General features: G+C 39.3%; 1 protein-coding gene across 1 annotated transcript; it reads left to right on the plus strand.

Moving 5' to 3' along the window:
• The first annotated feature begins 24 nt into the window (after window positions 1-24).
• DHX36 (DEAH-box helicase 36) lies at window positions 25-26353 on the plus strand. Its single transcript, XM_081007847.1, has 25 exons — window positions 25-562; window positions 2449-2567; window positions 3474-3690; window positions 4447-4485; window positions 4763-4933; window positions 5018-5097; window positions 6041-6115; window positions 6291-6457; window positions 7390-7471; window positions 7658-7798; window positions 8242-8344; window positions 10335-10422; window positions 11631-11686; window positions 12598-12662; window positions 14204-14347; window positions 16938-17055; window positions 18725-18823; window positions 20073-20246; window positions 20474-20560; window positions 22067-22150; window positions 22253-22352; window positions 22441-22531; window positions 23648-23768; window positions 24528-24680; window positions 25930-26353. Exons 1-25 carry the CDS (start codon window positions 332-334, stop codon window positions 26113-26115), a joined length of 2991 nt encoding a protein of 996 aa, XP_080863973.1. The 5' UTR covers window positions 25-331; the 3' UTR covers window positions 26116-26353.
• The last annotated feature ends 305 nt before the right edge of the window (window positions 26354-26658 follow it).

A 26658-nucleotide genomic window follows, 5' to 3' on the forward strand; every position in this document is an offset into this window, starting at 1 on the left:
ACCGTTGGCCCCGCGGCCGCCGTTTCGCGCACGCGCTCCTCCTCCGAAAGCGAAGAGCCCCTCTGAGCGCCCCGCCCCCTTCCCTTCCCCTCTTCTTCCAGTGGTAGAGGAGGGGAAGGGAAGTGGGCGGGGAAAGAGACAGAGAGACTTACAGAAAGGGAAAGAGCCTCAATTCACGTCCGCGCCTGCGCGTCAGCCAGAACGGAAGTGATTACGATTCGGCCGGGCCGGCTCGAGAGCCTCTCGAGGATTCCGCTTCCGGTTCCTTCTTCGCGTCTGCCGGCTCGGGAGACTCTCAGTACCTGGAAGCGGCGGCGGCGGCGGCAGCAAGATGAGCTACGAGCACCGCCGGGATAGGGGCCGCGGGGGCGGGCCCCGCGCTTCGCAGTCGTCGACGTCGTCGTCTGGCCGCGGCGGAGCTGGAGGCGGCGGAAGAGGTGGTGGCGGCGGCGGCGGCAGCGGCGGCCGGGGCCGACCCCCTCCGCACCTGAAGGGCCGCGAGATTGGCCTGTGGTACGCTCGGCGGCAGGGCGAGAAGAGCAAAGAGGCCGAGAGGCAGCAGGTGGGTGAGGGGGGGAGGCTTCAGGGTGTCCGGCCGAGCGCTGCCTGCCCGTCGTTTGCGCCCTCAGGATGTGTCGTTGCGGGACCCTTGAGGGGGGTGGCGCTTGAGAGAAGAGGCCTCCAGTGAAGCCCTTCGTTCCTGAGGAATTTACCTGTCGGCCCGCTCCTTTTGAAGGTGGCCACATCCAAGAGGCCCTTTGAAAGCTGGTGCGGCGCGCCTGCCTATCTCGTTCTTCCTGACCGCGCTGGGGAATAATAATAATAATAATAATTTATTATTTATACCCCGCCCATCTGGCCGAGTTTCCCCAGCCACTCTGGGCGGCTCCCAATCAGTGTTAAAAACAATACATCATTAAATATTAAAAACTTCCCTAAACAGGGCTGCCTTCAGATGTCTTTTAAAGATAAGATAGCTGCTTATTTCTTTCACATCTGAAGGGAGAGCGTTCCACAGGGTGGGCGCCACTATCCAGAAGGCCCTCTGTCTGGTTCCCTGTGACCACATTTCTCTCAATGAGGGAACCGCCAGAAGGCCCTCGGCGCTGGATCTCAGTGTCCGGGCAGAATGATGAGGGTGGAGACGCACCTTCAGGTATACAGGACTGAGGCCGTTTAGGGAAATAACAATATCATCATCATCATTTTATTTGTGTGCTGCCTTTCCATAGTTAAAACAATGCTCAAGACGGCTTACAGCATGACAAGATTTACATACCGTAATTACCAACATAACAAAAGTTATAAACAGTAAATAAAACACATCAGAAAGTACACAGCCAAATGGAAAACAATGTCCACGTAATTCATAAAATCGAAAACTAAGAATACAGCATTAGTATCAATCACAGTTTAAAATGACATAGATAAAAATAAAAGCAATTTTAAAAACAAAAACTCAACCCTCTCTGCCCAGCAGTAGCAGAAGCACTCCTTTATGGAGCTGTCAGGCCCGGCCCCAAGCCAGGTGGAAAGAAGCAGGGCAGGGCCCTTCAGGCTCCCAGCAGAAATAGAAAGACAACTCTTCTGCCCAGTCCTGTCCCCCATCAGTCGGAGTGACTGGCCCAAGGCGGCAAATCTCACACCACTTTTTGCGAGGTTGGGGGTGTTGGGACATCCAATTTCCCATCCTGTCTGCCAAATGTGTGCACCCCCACCCCCCCACTGGTAGCAGTTTCTGAGTCAAGAGCAAGGGAAGGGCATTGCAGTAATCTTATCAAGGGTTGTAGCCATTGCTGCATGAGTGGCGTCCTGCTTCTGCAGCAGGGCTTATTGTTTCTTTCCTCTCCCCGTGTATGCCCCAAATCGGCTCCAGTGAGCCTCTCAGCTCTCTAAGGCATATTTTGAGGATTGGGGGTTTGGCTACAAGTTGAGAGGAAGGGGATGACAGGTCAGACTTTTAAAATAAGTTTGAAGAATGTCCCGCAAACATGCCCCACAAGGTACATTTGTTGTGGCTGATGCCCTTCTCATTTGTATGATGCTTAAAAGAACCTCTTTGAGCATTGAATAGTTATATCCGTGTATATGCCACTCAGGTGGGTATAAAATAAACAATAGCATTCATTTTCCTCACATGTATGTATGAAAGGAAATGTTCTTCCATATGGAGAAGATTTGTGTGCAGGTGTCCTATGGTGTATGCTGACAGAGAATTTTACTGTGTGTTTCTGTTAGAGATAGTGAAGACTTTCTCAACTTTGTACAGAAACATTAAATTTAAAGTATAGTAGTAACTTGACATATCCTTAGTATTTAGAATATGTAGTCCTCCTTTTACAATATTGAGGAGTGTCCATCATTGAGATAATTGGAGCAAGATTTTTGAGCATGGAGTATGTTATACTTTAAGATTTTGTTAAAATCCATTGTTCTTTCCATATATAGAGAGCTGTGGTGCGTATGGATGAGCGCAGAGAAGAACAGATTGTACAGTTGCTGAACACTGTCCAGAGCAAAAATGAAAAAGAACAAGAAGCCATGTCTTGGTGGTCTGATGAAGAAGGGTAATAATATTTTTTGTTTCAGGTCAAATGTTAGCAGTATGTTTTGCAGTATGCAAACCAACTGAAGAGTAGTTTGCATTATAAAATAGTTAAACACGCCATTCTATGTTCTGTTTTGCTATCAAACGCTATAGTAATTTGTATTCAGTTTCATTTGTTTTCGTGCTTAATATTCTTATGGAACATCACATCACAACAGTATTTCTAAATTGGGAAATATTGGCCATTTGGAATAATAATGACTAAAATACAGGCAAACCCTGTTTTAGGCACAACCAATATGTGCACAGTGCCAAATCTGGAAGTAGCCTGTAGTCTGTAATAAAAGACATCACTAAAGGTTGGGTCAGGGGCGGAGTGGGTTGTTTGCAGGCTGTTTCAGTTGCACACAATTTCACAATGACCTGGAATGCACCCCCTGCACAAATTGGGGGTTGCCTGTAGCTAGTGACATTTATTGAGCTACTTTCATCTCAGGTTTTTGTTTGTTGTGCCTTGCAACTTTGTGGCCTCTTGGGGATTATACAACACGGGGTATAACTGGGATAGTACTGTGGCAAAATATCAGTGTGGTGTGGTAGGGAGGAAAATCCAGGCAAGCAGAGCAGTGAGTTCTAATTGTAGAGTTGGAAGGGACCACTAGGGTCATCTAGTCCAACCTCCTGCAATGCAGGGATCTTTGCTCAACATGGGGCTCAAACCCACAGTCCTGAAATTAAGAGTCTCATGCTTTACCGATGGAGCTATCTGCTTGCCAGCTGCCACCTAAGTTGTTTATAGGATGGGATCACCTATTTACTCATAGCTGGACACAGGACTGTAGATCAAAACTATAAATACCAAATTTATCTACTGATGTGTGTTTCTTAGAGCTGGATGACTTATGCTTAACCACACCTTTTCCAGGTACACAAAGGAGACCCCTCCAAAACCAAAGCCTGTTGTGGAAAAACCTGTTGTTGAGAGGGCGCCAAAAAGAACTAGACCAATATTGGAAAAAACATTCCTTGATCAAGATTCAGAATATCTCTTAGAAGAAAATAAACCTGATGTTGATTTAGATGAGCAACTTAAAGAAGAATTGAAAAAGAAAAAAACTGATTCCAGATATATTGAAATGCAGGTAGCCTCCAGAGAAGATTTTGGGGCATGTTGAGGGCAGGAGGGGAAGATGAAGCTCTGTTGTACTAGTGTATTCCCATTTGTACTATTCTAGATCTCTTGATTGTATCTGCCTCAATAGAAGTTTGCTTAAATGCTTTTGGCTAGAAATTATAGCTGTTATTTATGAATTAATATATGTGGAAACCCTGAGCTGGTTTTTTATGCTGTATTTCATCTAGTAGCCAAGATGATGATCTGAATTAAATTATAGGGTATAATGGGCAGCCCAGTCATGTGGGCTTGCTGTCAAGAGCTCTCCACTAGCTTCATATTTAGGTTATGAAGATGAACCAGACTATTTTTGTACACTGCCTTGGAATCTTCTGATGAAGAGCAGCTACATTTCCCCCCCCAAAAAAATAAATAGTATTTTTATTCCATTTTTATCCTTACTGCAGTGAGAGGCACAGGAACTTTAAAAACCTCAAGGAACTTGCTTAGGAACACAGTCAGAGGTTGATACAGTTCTAGTTCCTCTTCTCCTTTAGTGGAAAAGGCAAGCATTAATGTTGTGTTGCAGCTGAATACATTTATTGTTAATATATATGATTCTCAGCGTCTTAGATGGAACATTAACATGCTTAAAAAAAAATAGGTTGGTGCTTCAGTTCTTAGCTTAACAGCATCACTAATCGTATTCAACTTGCTAAACAAATTTATAAATATCTATTATAAATATACTCTATTTTCACTTATTTTTTTCTTTACTTTGCAGAGATTTCGCGAGAAGCTGCCTTCTTATGGAATGAGAAAGGTAAATACATACCTTGAATATGAGCCTTTTTGTCTTAACTCAGATGAGTATTAAGATTTGGAAAAGAAAAATATTTGATGAAATGTTGAAAGGCAATGAGAATTTAGTGGGAAATGTTTGTGTGTTCTACTGTGTAGAGAAACACCATTAAACAATTTCAGTCCCTGGTGTATTTTTTATAGAGTGGGTAATGTTCAGTGCATAATTGAACGAGGGCATGGAAGCATATCTCCACACAGCAGAGTGATTACTGTGTTTAATTTATTTTTTTTAATAGGAGCTTGTAAACATCATAAATAGCAGTCGGGTAACTGTTATAAGTGGTGAAACTGGCTGCGGAAAGACAACTCAAGTTACTCAGTTCATCTTGGATGACTATATTGAGCGAGGGAAGGGGTCTTCCTGCAGGATTGTATGTACTCAGCCTAGAAGGATCAGTGCTATCTCTGTAAGTGACATTTATATCTGTTCTGGGATAAAGTAACCATATTTACAAAGAAGAAAACATTAACAGATTTTCTTTAATGTTAAGGTAGCAGAGAGAGTTGCGGCAGAAAGGGCTGAAGTATGTGGTAATGGAAAGAGTACAGGATATCAAATTCGGCTTGAAAGGTACATGAGTATTTCTTGTTAGTTTTTATACTTGAAGAATGTCTATGCACAGACTAGAGTGGGCATATGTTTTAGCATCCCTTCTGTGCTGTTACTTACCTAGGGGGTTCTCCTTCCACAGATGCAGCGATGTAACTTTTGGTGACAAAATTAGTAACCTGTCCTGTGAATAATTGTGTCAGCGCAAATGCTTATTGGCTGGGCTGTAAGATTTCATATGAGGTATTTGTGTATACAGCCATGCAGACAGAGCTCCATCTGATAAGCTGCACTGGGGGAATGGTATTTTCATGTATTTTCAGGTGTTAATTATTCCACCTGGAATTTTGCTGTCACAAATTGTGGGTGTTGCCACAAATAGGAAAACTGTACCACAAATATTTATGAGGAATTGCTACAAATACAATACATTGTCAAGTAGAGCACCAATCAGGCAAGGCCACCCACTTGCCTTTGAATTGACTTTCCTCACAAGACTTACTTTTCACTGCAACTTTTATTCTGCTAAGCTGCTGTCAAGTTAAGCCTTATGTTCCTCTAGAAGTAATGTGTATATATAAAACAGGTGAGCAACCAAGAAACAGTGGCATTTGTGTGTGTTGTTTGGATTAGCAACAACTTGTAAAATGGGTTAATTAAGCATTGTTGTGTCATACCTTAGACATTCTGTTTGTTGGCTGCATCCTGAGCATACCATGAAGCCAAACTATGCATGCTTTCTCAGAAGTCCAGTTGACTTCAACTAAGCTCACTTCCAAATAAGTGTGTATAGAACTGCAGCTTTTATTTTCGTATTGCACAACCAGACATTGGATGCTTGAATCTTAGTAAGTGAGTACAGCTGAAGGTGTACTGTCATTGTAACACTTAAAAGTATCTTCTTGCTTTTTCAAAAGCAATATCAAGAGGAACTGAAGTATTGTTTTTAATGGCTATCTTTCAGCCGGTTGCCAAGGAAACAAGGCTCAATTTTGTACTGCACAACAGGAATTGTCCTACAGTGGCTCCAGTCAGATAAGTATGTGTTTCTCTGTTTCAAAAGAAAATTTTGAATGTGTTTCCTCAAAGCTTTATCAGCTGCTGCTAATAGTTGTATTTGCTGTACTCATTTCCATTTATTTCATATCTGCTGATTAACATTTTGTTTCTTATGAATATAGGGGGTTATCAGTTCTGTGCTTCTTTTGTTGTAGGGAGTTGGCCAGTGTTAGTCATGTAATCCTTGATGAAATCCATGAGAGAAATCTCCAATCAGATGTTTTAATGACCATAATCAAAGATCTGCTAAGTGTACGACTCGACTTGAAAGTCATATTGATGAGTGCTACGCTGAATGCCGAGAAGTTCTCAGACTATTTTGGTGTGTGAAATTACCTACATTTTTACAAGTGTAATAATCCCCTGTATTTTGCTATGAATGTTGGAAGCATCATAGTATAACAAAATACAGGTGTCTTCCTTCTTATGGGGTTACAATCCAGGCTGCCGCCACTTTCTCACTTGTCAGCTGTTAGGCGGGGAGGCTGAGCAGCATCAATAAAACCCCGCTGCATCACCAGCTCATGAGGAGACCGTCCCCGGAGCTCAAAGAGGATGTCCTCTTTGGGCTCTGGGGAGAGTCTCCTCACGAGCCAGGAGGACTTTCCAGCTCGCTTCCACCACTTCCGGGTTTCAGGTATCGCACATGTGCACAGTTGTGCAGAAGTGTGGAGTTGCCTGTACTTCTGAAAATAAATAGACAAAATATATGCTGTTTATTTTTTTAGTTTATCTCTGCATGAAATGAAATGCTGAATACTTGCCATTTCATGTAATAGTTCTATGACGCCTTAAAAGACACACACATATTGTGGTATAACTATTCTTTGTCAGAATCAGTTTATCAGGTGAAGTATCATATTCTGTGTGCAATAAACATTTTACTTCAGTGAACAATATCTTTGGCAGCATTTTGAACACTTGAGTTCATGCCAAGGATAATTTATACTCCACCCATCTGGCTGGGTTTCCCCAGCCACTCTTGGTGGCTCCCAACAGAATTTTAAAAACAGAATCAAACATTAAAAACTTCCCTAAACATTCTAAATCCCTTTGGTCTTTCTAGTAGAATAAAAACAACCTAACTAGCTTTTTTGATTACTATAACAATAGCATTTAAAAAAAAATGTTTTATTTGGATAAGCTTCATGCTTCTAGCTATTCTGTAAATTGTGTCTTGTATCTTGTTTTCAAGCATGATGCAGTTTGCTAAAATGTAGGTGATGTAATATATATTTTCCCCTTTTTATACAGACAGTTGTCCTATGATCCATATTCCTGGATTCACCTATCCTGTCAAGGAGTACCTTTTGGAAGATGTAATTGAGAAGCTACGGTTAGTGTGAAGACGATTCCTCTTAGTTCCTTTTTACATTGTGGCATTAAAACTCAGAATTTGGACGTATAATGATTCCTGACTTTTCCCAATATGAAGACTATATTGAGATATTTAGAATGATTTTTAAATTTTTTTTACTTAATGTGCAAACATTATTACTGAATGCTATATTTATTTCTGAAGATACATTCCAGAAAGTACAGATCGCAGACCACATTGGAAAAAGAGGTTTATGCAAGGGCACATAAGCAGGCCAGAAAAGGAAGAAAAAGAAGAAATTTATCATGAGCAGTGGCCAGATTATTTGAAGCAGCTGAGAGGACGGTAGGGTTATTTTTCACTTTTGTACAACTTTCAGATTTTTGTTACATATGTGACAGACACTTTATAGCTGCAATCCTAGCACTTTCTAGGGAGCAAACCATATTTGATGTTTTAATTTGCTGGAAGCCACCCAGAGTGGCTGGGGCAACCCAGCCAGATTGGTGATATATAAATATATTACTATTATTAAACACAGTAGAACTTCTGAATAAACATGCAGTTTATCTGTTTAAGAGAGACTGAGATTTGTTCTGTGCTTAAAAGCAAATAGGATCCAGTCTGTTTTGTTGCCTTCTTTCAGCAGTTTCTTCTGTTGATCTGTGTTTATTTTAACCAGTCTCCTTTTTTGCTATTTGTATAAAACAAGAGCCTGTGTGCTTGTGCTAAACATAACTATAGCGCATATGGTTAAATAATGCTTTTTAATTGTACGTGATTTCTAGGTATTCAGAAAGTACAATTGATGCATTGGGAATGATGGATGATGAGAAAGTTGACCTTGATTTGATTGCAGCACTGATCAAATACATTGCTCTTGAAGAAGAGGTGAGTTTCAACTTGGCTAAATATGGCTTCACTTTTTAAATTATTTCCTCTTCTTAATTAGATTAGATGCAACCTAATTAAACTTAATTGATTCTAAATCTGCTAGATTTCAAGAGAAGAGACTTAAGCACTTACTTAACCTTAACCCTTACTAAAATAAATGGAACTTAAAAAGGCTTAAATTTGACTCATGCTCATCATAATTAAAAAACAATATAAGTTGGTGTTGGCTTTACGCAATGATTGTAGAGGAAAATTATTTTGTAAGGAATTGTTTTCGTAGAATTTTTGTAGGCAACTGTGCATGTGATGCATATGAAATCACAGGGATTAATATAAAGTTCTTCTCCCTGTATGTGTTAATACTAATACATAAAGTTGTTTTCACTGTCTTTTTTTAAAATGTTGTTTATATGTTACAAGAGTTGATTATATGATTGAAGAATTATTAAACTATTATTTGTTGTTGGCCATGGTCCTGTATCTTTGGCTCTACTAAAGAAATATTCTTAATACTAGGCACGATCACTGCACCACCACAATACTGCAAACAGTGGCTATGATAATGTTGTTGTATTCCAGTTACATCATAGTAGAAATTCAAGAGTAGACTGGAATCTTAACTACAGTGGTACCTCTAGTTACGAACTTAAATTCTTTCCGGAGGTCCATTCTTAACCTGAAACTGTTCTTAACTAGAGGTGTGCTTTTGCTAATGGGGCCTCTTGCTGCCGCTGCGCCGCCAGCACACAATTTCTGTTCTCATCCTGGGGCAAGGTTCTCAACTCGAGGTAACTTCCAGGTTAGCAGAGTTTGTAACCTGAAGTGTTTGTAACCTGTGGCTTTTGTAACTCGAGGTACCACTGTACTCTGTTGACAAACAAGCAAAGACAACAGCTACAAATGTTTTTCTGTGCTTGTGTGTTAAAGTCAATACTGCACTAATCTTAGAGAAAAAATTGAGTAAATGCTTTTCAGAACCAAATCACACATCCTTTGGCTTCAACAGGATATTTCAATGTCTCTTGCTCCCAAGCAAACATTTCAGGGACTAGAATGTTTGTTTTGTACTAAGTTCTAGCTTAATCCCATTTTATTTAACACCATAAGTTTTGAAAATAGAAGATAGTATTTTAAGATAGTTTTTGAGCAATAATGTTTTTCATGTTGGTTCACATAATAAAATTGCACATATGCAGATAATACTGCCTTCACGATTACCAATGCTTTCAATGGTATTTTGGCGCTTTGCTCTATTCCCTGAAAAATTGTGATAGTGGCAGTAGTGTTACTGGGGGACAAAAGTTATTCAGAATCAAGTGTTTCTGCTGCATATAATTTTCAAATTGCAAATAATATTAAGAATGTGTTTTCACAATTTGCAGTTGCAAAGTTTTAGAAATACCAAAAATAGAGTTTACAGGTTGAATTGGATACAATACTTAATCCCTGGTTTGCTTGCACATCTGAATCTGCCCCAGTGGGATAATCATGGCTTGTTTTTGGCTAACAAATCATGTTCTGAAACCCCATGGTTTAAAATTGGTGCATGAATCTTGGTTTCTGTTAACTGTAGTCTTCCATTACATCCAAGTTCTGTACTCTGGTTTAATTCTAATTCGTTGTGTTGCCCCTTCCCTGCCACCAATCTGAGTGCACGGATGCAAGACTCAAACAAAACTACTTGTGCAGCTAAAAGTTTCTTGCTGGCCTTTTCACAGACCTCTGTACCCTCCTCATCCTACCAGGCAACAGACTGATTGCACCACTCATTTTGTAAACAAGCTGACTATTCAAAGAGGAGGTGAGACCCTGTGGAGGGGGCACAAATCAACATTAGGTGAAACAAACTAAATTTGTGAGCGGGATCCAAACTTCCTAAATTGTGGCTTAACAACATGTCTGAACTTGGCCATGATGTGTGCTTTATGGGTTGAACTGTGCATCCATGTTGGATAATCGATTTCTCCATGTACCTGTGTTCATGCAGGATGGTGCAATACTTGTATTTCTCCCTGGATGGGACAACATTAGCACTCTAAATGACCTTCTGATGTCTCAAGTTATGTTTAAGTCAGGTAAATCATCTTCTTTGATTTTCTTTAAATATTCTGCTGCAAACTAGGGGTTTTCTTTATAAACTGTTATCCAAACCCTTCTAGCACCTTTTGGCAGCACTATCACAGCATCATAGATTGTAAATTGTGCCAACATAACTGTTGATGTTCACCATCCTAAGCATATGCAAGTTGGCAGACAAGTTCAGAATTCAGCTACCCTTTTCAAATGAATGTTGGCCTACATTAAATAATCTTAAATTAGGATGAGCAGTTAAATTAGCACTGTCAAGATGCTTCAGTAACACTTGGAGGGCAGGGTTCTCTGTCCCTAAAGCCTACTGAACTTCTCTAGCTGCCATTCTGAGCCTCTGCCACTCTTCCTGTTGCCCTGCAGCTTTCTCCTTTGCATGACTGCCAGAACCATAATTCCCACTGTCTTTCTTAAAAATGCATTTGAATGCAATGCAATGGTTGAACCGGTGTCCCAACAGCCACTGCAGGGGACCAGTAAGTGATAGCATCTGGGGTGGCATGTCAGTTACAGTGTTGGCTGGTAAATCCCCCTAACGCAGGCATGGCCAAACTTGGCCCTCCAGCTGTTTAGGGGCTACAGTTCCCATCATCCCTGACCACTAGTCCTCTTAGCTAGGGATGATGGGAGTTGTAGTTCCAAAACAGCTGGAGGGCCAAGTTTGGCCGTGCCTGCGAATAAATTGGTTACTGTTAAATGTAAAGGATAGCAGTCTCCATCCTTAATGTGGTTTTGCATGATGACATCGCACAAACATAACCCACTGTGTAACAAATCTTTCAAAGATGTTGAGCTTTGCATTTGCTTTGAGAGCAGATCAGTTTATTTGTGTGAATCAAATGGATAGCTGTTAATGATTCTAGCAATAAATTTAAAATATTCAAAGGTTTAATTTTAATTTTACCTAACAAGCTGCTGACCTCAAAGACTTTTTCAGTTTAATGCTACAAGGCAATATTTAAGGCAAAATATAGAAAGGTTGCGAATTTTGTTATTGGCAGAATAAAATGAATATATTAACTAGTGCTTTCAAAAATATTATTTGTAACAAGAATCTGTGGCTTCTTGAAGAAAATAGTTCATTTTTCCTACAACTGTACCTCATTTATATTCTTAAATTTCTCTAGATTTTCAGTTTTTCTTTCAAACTGAATTTTACTTAGAGTAGTACCATAATGCCGATTTTATTTTTCAGATAGGTTCGTTATTATACCTCTGCATTCGTTGATGCCTACTGTTAACCAGACCCAGGTAAGCTTTATAATTAGCAGTGGTCGTTATTTTGGTATAGAGTATTCTAAATCTGTTTTCAGTTTTTTAAACTAAAGTAGAATGACTGCAACAGCTGTGCCTTCACATAACTTACTTGGTTGGATCCAGAGAAATGCTGGTGGAAATGCTGGGTAGAAGATAACTTCTGGGAACAAATATGCCTCTGATTTTCAGTCCCCACCCCATAACCCACCTTGTTTAGCAGGGTCTCACAACCCTTTAGTGAGGTATTTGGGGTGACTACCGCTAAGATGAGGGAGGCAGGGAGGTCATATTCCATCCTCCCCACTTCCCCTTGTTTCTCTGAACTCAACTGCATATGTTTATTTGTTGCCCAATCATATTTATTATTTTAAGTAACATTAAAATACTGATTTCAGCCTTACTAAGCAGCAAGGAAGGGATCAATTTTTTATATTGTGGAGTCTCCATGTCCTTGGAAATTGGGACCAAAGTGTGGGCTCATCTGCCAATAATAATAATAATAATAATAATAATAATAATAATAATAAATTTATTATTTATACCCCACCCATCTGGCTGGGTTTACCCAGCCACTCCCTATGATATAGAACACAATATCTCAACTGGGCTGTGCCATGCCTGTTAAAACATGGGACGCTTCAATCCACCTGTTTTTCAAGAGATCATATCCTTTATTCCAAAAAACTGTTTTCTTCTTGGATTGCTGTTGTAATAATACCTTAATAAAATGTTTCAACTATCCATTAATGTGTAATTGCTCTGGTGTTTAAATTTAGTGATGAGTGTATGCATGTGCATGTCTTGACTGAAAGAAATTAAATTAAGTAAACAAACATTAGGATGAGAAAGAAATTTCTGGAACAAACACTTTTTCTCTTTCTGATTTTGTTTTTGTTTTTCTTTAGGTTTTTAAAAGGACCCCTCCTGGAGTCCGTAAAATTGTAATTGCTACCAACATCGCTGAGACTAGGTAAACCTTTCTGCTTCTAGCAATTCTTGAAATTAACTTGTTGGCAAAAAATATTTTCATTAAAAGTGTAAATTAACATGTTTAATTCCTTTATGTGGTGGAACAAGCAATAAAATAAATTAAAAATATGTACAATGAAGCTGCTTTTCCACTTTGGATTCGTCAGATAGTTTAATGTGAAAATTTAGTGTAGAATGCATATGCTGTACAAGGGAAAGCAACACATTCTCTCATGGATATCAGAGGTCTCTTGAGTGCTACCCAATTAATCCATGGAGTTTCTTTTTGAACGCTGGCACTTTTAAGCACAATGCCTGCAATGTTCCCCCCCCCTTTTTTTTTCCTCCTGGAGCCCAATAAAAAGTGTGTGGGGGGGGAATAAAGGCCGAGGTAAACAATGTTTTTGCATTTTACTTTTTGGAGAGGAAAAATAACAGAAAATACAAGCAGGTATGGAAAGTGGAGGGGAGGTAAAATTAGAAAAAAATGGCTTAGTGCAGAGCAAGAGATCATGAGAAGATGTGCTTAGAGTTTAGACAGGAAGCGGACTGAGCCTCAAGAGGAGAGGAGCAACAGCAAAGCCTTGCCTTGAAACTTTGGCATTTCCTGACTTGGAGCTGCAGGGGGAGCTGTATTCATTAAGAAAAACTGTTTACAATATGATCAACAGTTCCTTTTCGGCTTTTATAAATTGGCTTCAGCATTAAGCAATATCTGATGGCCTGTGGAATAAGTTAGGTGTCGAAACTGACCCTCATCCTTAAGTGCACATGAAGCTAGGCAAAAGAAGTTATAACCCAAACTCTTCCCTCCTCAATATCCATTACACTGACTGTTTGGGAATTACATAGGAGTGCTGCCTAGACTGGATTGCTTGTTGGAAAACCCCAAGGCCTAACAGTTTCCATTAAGTATGCTTACAGCTGATTATCCTAAGGCTCCAACCCAAAACATGCTTGCTTAAAAATAGAACTTATTTCCAGATTAGCATGCTTAATGTTGTTTTATGTAGCTAGTACTAGAACTGAAGTTAGACAGGTGCCTGCTGTCTTGATGATTAGATCTAAAAACCTTCCCTTAAGTATGACCCAGTCATCTTATGGGCTATTAATTGTATCAATGTAAAAATTGGTCTATTGTTAGTTTTTTGTGTATTTTACCTCCTTTATCTTTTTGCACACTACTGCAGTAGTTTGTGGCTGTGAAGTGGTTTATGAATCTGTAAAATAATAATAACAATAACATAAGCATGTCTGCTGACAGTCTTAGCTTCTGACATGTTCAGTTTGTCTTGCTTCAGTCTGAGCATTTTTAGCTTTTTGGTTTTCTTGCAGACTTCACTCCTTGGTGGATCTGTGCTTGTTATGTAAGAAATAGCAAAACTGTAGCAAGTGGTAGTCTCTGTTCATTACGATTGATTGCAGGACAATTTGTGTGTTTCGTAAGGGGCAATTTCTTTTACAGATTGACGTAATCAATGCAGATTGTCTCTATTTGATGTACAAAAGCTAATCATTTCTTCCTGCTTCCCATTTCTGCAGCATCACCATAGACGATGTGGTATACGTTATAGATGGAGGAAAGATAAAGGAAACTAACTTTGATACACAGAACAACATTAGCACGATGGCTGCAGAGTGGGTTAGCAAAGCAAACGCTAAGCAGAGGAAAGGTAGAGCAGGAAGGTAAGAGTAATCTATTGTAACAGAATGGACAGAAGCAGGGAAACCTTGGCTATTGCAATAATGAACATTTTCAAATATTTAATAAAAAAATTATTTAAAGTTTACTTTAAAGACATTAATTTCCCCCCTCACTTTGCTGACTTTATTGATTGATCTGAAGCTTTTCCTTTAGTGACTTTATTTGCTGGCTTAGTTTTTTGTTTTGTTTTTTGCCCCTTTGATATTTAATTTTTATAGACTGAATACCCAAAGTGGTGTGGTGGAGCCCAGTGCATTTTAGATTGGAGCATGAATAGATTGGAGCATCCTCTTGTATCATCAAACCTTTGATATAGGAGGCTCTAACCTGCAAAACCTCATACCAGAATACTTCTGTTAGCCTTTAAGCAGTTAACAGGAATTTCTTAGGGTTCTTTTTTTACTTCCATGGTCCAACACGACTGTTCTTCAGGGATTTAAACTTAGTTTTAGAAGTTAAAGTAGTTCAGCAGCACGAGCCCTCTATTACAGTCTAAAAATACCATATAGAAAAAAATTCTTCACTATCTTGACATTTGCATTGTTTGTATTTGTTGAACTCCTTCAAATAAAGCCTTAAGACATAGGACTATAGGCACAGCACATATGCCTAGTTGATACGTATAGGTCTTGTAGCCTGATATTCTTGCTCCCTATGTGGAGATGCTGTGCGAGCGGAGGTTGAGCTCTTGAGCACAAATAATTGGTAGAGGGACATGGGTGGCGTTGTGGTCTAAACCACAGAACCTAGGGCTTGCTGATCAGAAGGTCGGTGGTTCGAATCCCCGCAACAGGGTGAGCTCATGTGGGTGGTCCCAATTCCTGCCCACCTAGCAGTTTGAAAGCACATCAAAGTGCAAGTAGGTAAATAGGTATCGCTCCGGCAGAAAGGTAAACGGCGTTTCCGTGCACTGCTCTGGTTCACCAGAAGTGGCTTAGTCATGCTGGCCACATGACCTGGAAGCTGTCTGTGGACAAACGCCGGCTCCCTCGGCCTATAGAGCGAGATGAGCGCCGCAACCCCAGAGTCGTCTGCGACTGGACCTAACGTTCAGGGGTACCTTTTCCTTTAATGTACATGTAGTACAAATAAATCATGTCCTGTAGCATTTTTTACTCAGTTCATTTCTCTAGATACTACAGTGGTACCTCGCAAGACGAATGCCTTGCAAGACTGAAAACTCACAAAACGAAAGGGTTTTTTGAGCTGTTTCGCAAGACGATTTTCCCTATGGGCTTGCTTCGCAAGACGGAAACGTCTTGCAAGTTTGTTTCCTTTTTCTTAACACCGTTAATACAGTTGCGACTTGACTTCGAGGAGCAACTCATAGCACGCGGTGTGGTAGCCTTTTTTGAGGTTGTTGAAGACTTTGGTGATTTTTGAAGCTTTTCCAAAACTTTTCCGACACCGTGTTCGCAAGACGAAAAAAATCGCAAGACGACAAAACTCGCGGAACGAATTAATTTCGTCTTGCGAGGCACCACTGTATCTACTTACCAGATAGTACATAAAGAAAAAGAAAGTTCAGCATCACTATCCTTGAAGAGTTTTCCTCCACAGTATTGCTACCTGAAAATTACTCCCACTAACTTTGGAAGTACTTAATATCTTCCCACATAATCACTTGGAAATGAATTTGCCTAGAACTCTGGTATTCAAGAGCATTCTGTATTCAAGAGAATACAGAAAAATGTGTAATAGGTGCATAGCTGTTTAGCTGCACAAAGTTGCTTCAGTCAACAGTTTCCATTCTATCCTTTGTGAGACCAATCGGGCGTTACCTTTCACTGCATTGCAGATTTGGTGCAATCCCATCCTATAAGGTTATTGTCTCATACTGATTAAAGGGGAGTGCATTGTGGTCCTTAGTTTTCTGTTGACATACGTCAGACTGGCAGGTAGATATATCATCCTTGCCAGCACCATATTTGCATTTATTATCCCCTGTGCCATATATAAAAAGAAGCTGGTGTTGGTTTGGTAACATTTTCTTCATTTTGTTGCACCCTGCTGCTGTCCTTGATCAGATATGGCGAACATTCTTTAGCTCAAGGGATGTGTTCCCTTTCAGGATTTTATGCCAGTGGCAATATTGGCCAGAGCCAAAAAGGGTGGAGCGACAACCATGACTCTTACCTTCGAACAGTAGGCTACATTTCAGCCATGCAGAAGCCAGAGGTTTATGCACACACATATTTGTGTGTGTGTGCATGCACACACCTCTTCCTCTATCTAGGCACAGAACTCTTAAAGGGACGCATTCTAGCCAGGCAAAAGCACTCAAGGGACAGAGTAGTGCTGATGAGAGGTGTGGCTTGGGGAAAGTCTTGAGGGCCATATTAAGAGGTCTGGAGGGTCTCATTTTGTGCCTGTGCCTGGGGTTCCCCACCCTTATCCTAGATTATTGCTTCTCTTTATAATTGCTTCTTGATGGTACACTGAGCCATAGGGTCAGCACCTAAGCTTCTCATTCTTTCATTGCAAGTTTTGCATAAAAGGTATACTGCTAAGCCACTTTTACTTATAACACATCAATGTTACTACAGTGTCAAAATATTTAACTTCCTGCAGAGTCCAGCCTGGTAACTGCTACCACTTGTACAATGGTCTGCGTGCCAGTTTGTTAGACGATTATCAGTTGCCAGAAATCCTGAGGACACCTTTGGAAGAACTTTGTTTGCAAATCAAGGTAATATATATATTATATATACCCTGTTAGGGTAGCCTTTCTGGTAAAGGATTTTGCATCAAGCATAAAGATTTGGAGTTCGCTCAAGTAGTATTGATCCAGATTATATTACTTTAGTGGTTTCTATTGCCATCTGTAGCAGATGGGATTCTGAGCTCATAAAAAAGGCTTCTCTTCCATATCTAGCAATGGATCTACATTGCCATATGAGCCCTGCAGTTCAGCAAGTTGCACTTTTGTCCATGTGCTTCTATTGTATGAAGTGAGGCCATGTGTGGCAAGGTGGAGAGCTCTTGCTGCAACTGCCTTGAGGCTGTGGAATGACCTCAGTGAGGATTGGTGTCAATCTTGTATGATAGTCTTTCAGAGAGAGTGCAAAACTTGCTAGTTCAGAAGGGTGCTGCAAAGTACCATCTTGTTTCCCATGCTGTTTAACATCTACCTGAAGCCATTGGGAACAGTTATTAGGAAATTTGGGGTGAGATGTCATGAATATGCTGATGATACCCTGTTCTCTGTAACATCTGAATCAAGAGAGGCACTGTATCTGGGGCTGCCCCTGAACAGGCAACCCTGTTTAGGGAAGTTTTTAATGTTTGATGTTTTATCTTGTTCTTAATATTATGTTGGGAGCTGCCTAGAGTGGCGGGGGAAACCCAGCCAGATGGGTGGGGTATAAATAAATAATAATTATTACTACTACTATTATTACTATTACAATTATTATTATGACTCAGAAGCTGCAAGTAGTGCAGAATGTGGTGGTTTAACTTCTCATTGGGGCACAATATTAGCATCATATTATGTTGCTATTAGCATCTTACTGTTGTAAGAATTGCACTGGTTGCCAATAAGCTACCAGGCTAAGTTCAAAGTGGTGGCTCCCCATACAAATATTGTCTCATTCTTTCTATACCCAACCAATCTCTGTGCTCTGCATGGTGTTGTAATCTGGCTTTGAGTGTTAGTAGTATATCTGGAGGTACCACTACAGTGGTACCTCCAGTTGCGAATGGGATCCGTTCTGGAGTCCCGTTCACAACGTGCAAAGCCTGCAGCCTGAAGCGCCATGTCTGCGCATGTGCGCGGTGCGATTTGGCACTTGTGCGCATGCGCAAAGCGCGATTTAGCGCTACTGCACATGCGTGAGCAGCGAAACCTGGAAGTAACCTTTCCTGTACTTCCGGGTCGCCGTGGGACGCAACCTGAAAAAACATAACATGAAGCAGATGTAACATGAGGTATGACTGTAACTCCTTTACATATCAAATGTCTTGTCTTTTCAGCATCAGTTGAAGACTTCTTTTTCAACATGTCTTCTAAGTGGACATTTATGTCCGAGTTTTTATCTGCAACTGATCTGAAATTGTTTTTATATGTGAAGTTGTCCTGTATATGAATTTATTATTACATTGTAAAATTGCTTGAGAAGCTTCATTGGAAGTGATGCATAAAATGAAATAATAATGCTAATTAATAATAATAGGTAATAACAATAATAATTAGCAATAGGAGTCTCTTTTCTGTGGAACGCTTTTGATAGTTCTGTTCCTAACTGTTCATGCTTTTAAAAAATGAGTCAGTGGGAAAGCATTTGATTGATAATTTTGAAGGTGTTTTGCAATTTAATTTGAGTTTATAAACAAGGCTGAACTTTGTTTTCTTTCAGATCTTAAAGCTTGGAGGAATTGCCCATTTTCTGAGCAAACTGATGGATCCACCATCACGTGATGCTGTGTTGTTATCCATAAAAAATCTCATGCAGCTGGTATTTTTTTGTTTATTTCCTGTACTAATATTTTATTTTATGTAACCAATTTGTATAGCAGCCTTCTTCCATAGAACTCGGGGCAGTTCACAACTTGTTCAGGCTTGAGAATGTTCATTCATGGTACTTAGAAATCATTCAGAAAACTGAGCAATTACAAATGTTTACTGTAGATATTGTCTAAGCTTTATACATGATTTTAGTATCTAAGGCAAGGAAAACATCAAACACTTGAAGTCCTAATTTAATAAACTTCTTTTTGTACTAAGAAGTGTAGTTTAAATCTTAGTGCAATTTAAAATTGAACTTCACCCAAATCAAATAATATCTAGTTTTGACTTGGAAAGTACTGTTTTCCTAATTTTTCTAATGACAGATTTAGCTAGAAAAATCAGGACATTGAAATGGAATAAGATAATGAATTTTTACACTGGTTAAAGCACAATGGGCAGTGCATGCTCATTTTGCTGCAATTGTTCAGTTGGTATTTTATTAAAATTCAAATAAGCTTTGAGGACAACAGTAAAAATCACCTATTATTATTATTATTATTATTATTATTATTATTATTATACCCTGTCTTCTTCCCTGATGGGACTCAAAACAACTTACAGATAAAAAGAAAAACTGCTAAAACAGAAAAATCATTCAAATAATTAAAACTATATACATACGTAAAATCTGTTTAAAATATACCAATAATTACATTAAAAACTTCACGGCACCAGCCCTTTAATTAAAAGCAGTCAATTCCTAAAAGCCTGTTGGAACAAGAAATTCTGGTGCTCAGAATTTTGTGTCTTGATGATTTGCTAATTTGTGTGTACGTTCATTAATTTGGAGTAGTATATGGCATCTGGGTACTTTTAAAGCAAGCATCTTGCTGAGCGATAGAAAACTGAGGCAATGAGTCTAAAGACTTACGGAGATTCTAACAGTGGATGGGGTTTCAGCACCCTCACCCTGGATACCTAACTGAGTTGTCTTCATGATTATTGCTCACAGTTTTCCTCAACCCTGTTTATTCCAGTACATATGCTACTCTTCTCTGCTGTCCCAACCTTATTGCTGAAAATCGTAATTACCGTATGTAAGCAGGCTGTGTTATTCTAAATAAATGTGAAACTAAATTTCACTGTACCTTAAAACTTAAAAAACTTAAAAGCTTCTTTAACATGGATTTCAACCAAATTCTTCTACTCTTTTTCATTGTTTATGTTCTTCCTTTTTTGTGTCTTCCCTTTAACAGAATGCCTTGGATAGGCAAGAAGAATTGACTCCCCTTGGAGTCCATTTGGCGCGATTACCAGTGGAGCCACACATAGGAAAAATGATTCTCTTTGGAGCTTTATTCTGTTGCTTAGATCCTGTTCTCACTATTGCTGCCAGCCTCAGCTTCAAGGACCCTTTTGTCATTCCCTTGGTAAAGTATTTATAGAGAGCATTAAAAGTAATTTTTGTTTTAATTTAAATTTTTGTTTTTTGAAGATGAAGCCTTTAATTTCAGAAAGATTCCCCCCCCCCTTGTAATGTGCTATGTTTTAGTCTTACAGCAAATTGCACTTAGTTTTTCTTGGTTATATCTCCTGAGTCTTTCTTTCTTCTTTTTAATACACAGATTAGTCCAACTTTGTGTATTTTTCTCTTAAGGGTAAAGAAAAAGTAGCAGACGCAAGAAGAAAGGAACTGTCAAAGAGTTCTAAAAGTGATCACCTCACTATTGTGAATGCTTTCAAGGTAGATAATGTGATCCCTTGACCAAAGTGGTCTGCAAATTTCATGGTGGTTCCCTGGCATTCCTGGATATTTGTTTGAAGATGTGAGACAGCACATCCATTGCATGGAACAGTCATTTTCATTGTTGCTTTTATTAATATATTGTAAACTATTGCATTACAATTTGAATTCTATGGAATTACAATTGTTGCAACAGGCAGAAAAGTCGTTAAATGGTCTGCCAAGACCCTCAGCAATTTTCAACTTGTCCACGACGGGGTGAAGTTTGGGAAGCACTGTTCTAGTTGATAGGTGGTGGATTCACAGGGGGAACATCATTTATTAAATAAATAATATAAAGAGGATTCAAATATTAGCATAAACAGGTCACATTGCACAGAGATGAAATCTTCACGGTCCATACTTGATTTACTAGTAGTGGTGACAAACTAGTATTAAACCCAAGTTGGGGGACGCGGGTGGCACTGTGGGTTAAACCACAGAGCCTAGGACTTGCCGATCAGAAGGTCGGCGGTTCGAATCCCCGCGATGGGGTGAGCTCCTGTTGCTCGGTCCCTGCTCCTGCCAACCTAGCAGTTTGAAAGCACAAAAGTGCAAGTAGATAAATAGGTACTGCTCTGGCGGGAAGGTAAATGGCGTTTCCATGTGCTGCTCTGGTTTGCCAGAAGTGGCTTAGTCATGCTGGCCACATGACCCGGAAGCTGTACGCCGGCTCCCTCGGCCAATAAAGCGAGATGAGCGTCGCAACCCCAGAGTCGGTCACGACTGGACCTAATGGTCAGGGGTCCCTTTACTTTACCTTTATGCATTTAGTATGGAGATCATAGAATAATGGAATTGTATAGTTGGAAAGGACCCTGAGCGTCATCTAAATACAACCTCCTGCAATTCAGGACTCTCAACACTTCCCCCCCCCCATCCAATTTGAAGCCATTCTGGACCCTGTGACTAGAATTCTGGACCCTGCTTAGCTTTGCAAATGTGCTAGCAGTTTAACTGATGCACCACTAGGAGGGTATTACTAGTAGGTTAGCTTTTTATGCCAAGTTTCATTGTTTTCTGCTGTGATTTGCTCTAAACAATTTTAATATATGGGTCTAATTTTAATCCTGTATCTCCTCCAACTTGCAGTTCATGAAGTGTTTCTTCCTCTTGTTTTGGAGACCAGGATTAATTATTGCCGTTCTAGAGCTTTTCCCTTTACACATAGTGGAATAAGGAAGTGATATGAATGGTAGCTTCCTTTTAGCTGCTGAATTAGTTCTAATCTGGATGTCTTGGCTTAATACAGCTCTGTGAAAGGAATGAATGCATTCCATATTATTTTTTTAGGTCACTCTTATTGTGACACTTCATATTTCACTTCTTTACTACTCTATAAAATGCTTTCTAATTCCATCTGGAATTCAAATCAGGAAGATAGCAAAATCAGATTCAGTTCAGTTCCAGTTTTCCTTTAAAAGGACCTATACTTAATAATAATAATAATAATAATTGTGCTTTCAGGGTTGGGAAGAAGCCCAGCGACGTGGCTTCAGGTGTGAGAAGGATTATTGCTGGGAGTATTTTCTTTCTTCAAATACTCTGCAGGTAATAGTTGTTCGTCTCTGGCGAGAAAACCTACACTTTTGAAACAGATTTAGTTTGACATTATCTGTAAGAACAAATTGATCGATTCATGCTGTTCTCTAGATGCTGCGTAACATGAAAGGGCAGTTTGCTGAACATCTCCTTGCAGCTGGGTTTGTGAATAGTAGAAGCCCCAGAGATCCCAAATCCAACACTAACTCAGGTAAATTCTGAAGAGGAGCAATGCACCAGATACGCTTTCAGTTCTCCCTTTGTGAATTGTTGATTCACTTGGCTGTTTTCTTTTCTAGACAATGAGAAGCTACTCAAAGCTGTTATTTGTGCTGGCTTATATCCAAAGGTTGCAAAGATCCGAGCAAACTTCAGCAAAAAGAGAAAAATGTAAGGCTTTTTCTTCATGCTCTTTTACCAAGGATGTGTGTGTGAATATATTAAACAAGGGTTTCTACATAGTTGGAAGAAGGCTGGAATATATTTTTCCTTGTGTTGCTAACTATGTAGTCTAGGAATACTTGAGTTCTAGGGGAGCATGTGATTATTTCCCCCCTCCTCCCCCTCCACACACTCAGGTGAGACAACAGATTGGGCAGGTGATACTTGGGTTAATTTTGGGATTCTGCAGCTCCAGATGAACAGAAATTTTGTGGAGATCATCCCAAGTGAGAACCACAAATTTATTTATTAATTTTTTTACACTGCTCTTTTGGCTAGAAGAGTCCATTGTGTCTGAAATAGTGGTCCTTTCTGTAGTGCATGCTTAGCACAATAACCAGTATGCAGATTGCTCTTTCCTATTTGAATTGAGCAAAAAGTAATAGCATAGTTTTGCCACTAGGTGGAGCCACAAATAAAAAATTAAGACTGAATAAGCAGAGTTCTCTTGATCCAGTCTCCACAATGTATGTTTTATTTGGTAGATGGCTAGCAAAAATGAATTGATTATATTTTGCTTTGATGCTAAGCCCTGGACTGGATAAGTCACTAATAATGATGATAGAAAATGGCTTTCCGTATATCAAACACTTATTTTCCTCTTGTTTTGAAAATGTGTTGGGTTTCAAAAGAGAAATTGAAATGAGGATAGTATCATAGATAGGACAGTATAATTTTGCTTTTCCCATCACTGGGATTATCCTTTATGCAAGCAATATACTCTTGCTCAGAATGAAAAAGGGAACAGAGCACACAAATTGCAATGAAGTTCAACTGATAACCTTATTATTCTTTAATTAATATAACACAAATCTTTAAAGTAATCTGATATTGTAGTCTGATTTTGAAGTGGAACTTTTTAAATATAGATGCTTAAAATCCTTCTTGTTTTTCCTTCCAGTTCTTGCCTAAATATCTTGCAGCAGTATCTAATTTAGAAATTGCTGATAGCCCTAATGGCACATTACAAGTCTCTTTTTGAAGAGCAGTTATCTTAAATCTTTGAACATATGTGCATGTTATTCCTTTGTAGCTGAATTATAAGTGATTTGTCTGTGTCTTAAGGGTTAAAGTTTCCACTAAAACAGATGGAACAGTTTACATTCATCCCAAGTCTGTCAATGTTGAAGAGACAGAATTCCATTACAACTGGCTTGTTTACCATTTGAAGATGAGGACAAGCAGCGTAAGTGAAAATTTATTTTGTATTGCTTTAAGCAGAAATGTGGGTGTATTTTAAGTCACAGTCTCCATAGTCTGTTCTGTTGAAGCAATTACAGTCTTAGTTAGCTTAACTAGTCTGGTCTGTACGCAGCCCCACTCACTTCAGTTACCACTGCACTTTACAAGGGGCCTCGAAATGACAACTCCTGGTTGAGAGATGGCGATATAGGTAGCTTTTAATGCTTCATTCCTGTTCTGTGCCCTCCCTTCTCCCTCCTGATGCCTGCTGCTCGCAGCAGAATTCTTCAGATTCTCATGTCCTCCATGCTTCTTGTGATCTTACGACTGTCATTCCAGAAGGGAGGAGAGCACATTGAGAAGCACAGCCCATGCAATGCAAAAGGCTGTAGTGCTGTTTTCGTTTTTTACAGGCCTAGGGATATCACATATTTTAGCTATGCCTTATGACTACTCTTGTTTCTAGTCAAGGAAGAGCAGCAAATCTTTGCTCAGCACTTGTTTGTATGTAATGCAGCTTACTGTGGGAGTGAAACTTTTCACAATTAAAAAAATAATAATTGTCCTGGCTTCGCAAAACCTTGAACCTGAAGTGTTTTCCAGTGATTGCCACATTATTAATATTTCACTTCATAGGAACTACACACAAGTTTAAAACCAAGTAACTTGAGATCCCATTTTCAGTATACACTGGAATATTCTCGTGCCCTATTTTGAACGTGGTAACATAGCTTATATGTGCTGAATGCATTCCTTGTTACAGATATACCTGTATGATTGCACAGAAGTCTCTCCATACTGCCTTTTGTTCTTTGGGGGAGATATTTCTATTCAGAAGGACAAAGATCAGGATACAATTGCTGTGGATGAGTGGATTGTTTTTCAGTCTCCAGCAAGAATAGCACAGCTAGTGAAGGTGAGTGGGCTGCCCATTTCATTTTCAGATTTTCTTCTAAACAAACAACTGCCCTGCTCCTGGAACAGCTTATATAGTATGGTGTCACAAAAACATTTCTTTCTCTTTTTTTAAAGTTAACGTCTGCTTAGATTGCTGTGTTGTAATTTCCTATAAAGTATAAACTTGAAAGATCTTTTCAGGCATTTCATTTTGGAGAGAACTGTCATTTTAGGATTTCATGTGAAATGCTCTCTCCTTCCTTCCAAGTGGGGGCGGGGCGGAATGAATTAATCAACAGGGAGATACTACATTTATTTCTATGTGATATTTTCCTGCTCCACCTGATCTGTTTCCAGAAAAAGGCACTTAAAGTGGAGTAATCAGAGAGAATCAATGTTTAGATAAGCAGTGTACAGCCCTGTTCATTCAATCCCCCACCTGTACCTTGAGATAGATGAAGTACAATCAAGCAGCAGATTTTAATGCCAGATGGATAGCTTTTGTCTGAAAGGGGTTGGGGAAGAAATACAATAGGATCTTAAAAACTAAAACATTTCACTTATTTATCAAATATCAACCACCTTATGTTAAATTAAGACTGAACTTATCTGATTGATGTTCAAAAATAATTGCCTTTTTATTGAGTTTTGCCTCATTTTTTTCACATTAGTCTTTTCTTGGCCTATATCAGCTATTTTTATTGTTACTGTTAAAAAGTGCTATCAAGAGTGAAGTTGTAAATTTAACAAGATGTGAAAATATGCAGTTTAACTAAACCACAACTTCAACTATTATTTCAGCTTGAAAATGGGATTCTTTTAAAGACATTGGGTTGTATCCAAATTCATTATTAAAGTAGATGCATTGAAATTAAGGGACAATGCTAACTTCCTTCCATTAATTTCAGTGGGCTTCCTCTGTCTATAACTTAAGTTGGATACAACCCATTGACTCCTTAGGCAATTCTTTTTTTATCCTTATGAGAAACTTACTTTGTTTCAAAGTGCTTTATAAAGTACAGTTCTTGAATAACTCGAAACAGATAAAGCTGTACCTAAAGTAAGTTACATTTAGCTGGGCAGAAAAGAGCTAGTTAAATTTCCAAGAGGTTTGACACACATTCTTAGCAAAATGCAGAATAATGAAAGAGAATAATACATTTCATTTCCAAGTATGTATTAAGTTTTTGACACCCTAGAAAAATAGAATGACTTTTGAAACTTTCTGCTCTGGGTTTCTTTCTGAACCAACATCCTTTTATCCACAGGATTTGAAAAAAGAATTGGATGACCTTCTACAAGAGAAAATAGAAAACCCACACCCTGTGGACTGGAACAATACTAAATCAACTGACACTGCACTGCTGACAGCCATTATAGACTTAATCACAACACAGGAGAATGAAACTGCCAGAAACTCTGCCCCCCGTTTCCAGAGCGAAGAATACAGTTAACACTGTTCCTTTTGGCCGCTGAAGAGATGGCAGCTCTACCAGTTCATTGTTGACAGTTTATCTTTGGGCATCTTGGAATTTCATTTTTAGTATCGGTAGTTCATAACGGCTGTGTATGGCGTTCATTGTATAAAGTAGCTGTTTATCTAGTTGCCAGTGCTGCATAGTTGTATTCTGCATGTATGACGCTGCTTCTTGAGGACTGTCATTGTCAGGTAAAAAGATGGATGAAACTGAACACGAACTGATTTTTTTTTTTTTTTTTGTAACATTCTTCTGGTGTTTACACTGTTTTTCTGCTAACTGTGGAATTGTCACTTTAAGAAAAGTGATTCACGTTAGTAGCTAGAAGCCCCTTTTTGTCCATTAACCTTTTATTTACATTCTGGAGTTACTAGTAAGGGCATGCTGCTGAGAGTGAAACAACCAAAGTCATCACCCCAAAGAGATGTACGAGGGCTGCTGTGTCAAAAGCATTGTCACATTTTAAATAAATGCTTGATGTTTAGATCTTTCTAAACATAAATACTCCTATTCATCTAT

Source organism: Podarcis pityusensis (genome assembly GCF_964106645.2).
Source record: "Podarcis pityusensis genome assembly, chromosome: 5".
In the NCBI taxonomy this organism is placed as follows: Eukaryota; Metazoa; Chordata; class Lepidosauria; order Squamata; family Lacertidae; genus Podarcis; species Podarcis pityusensis.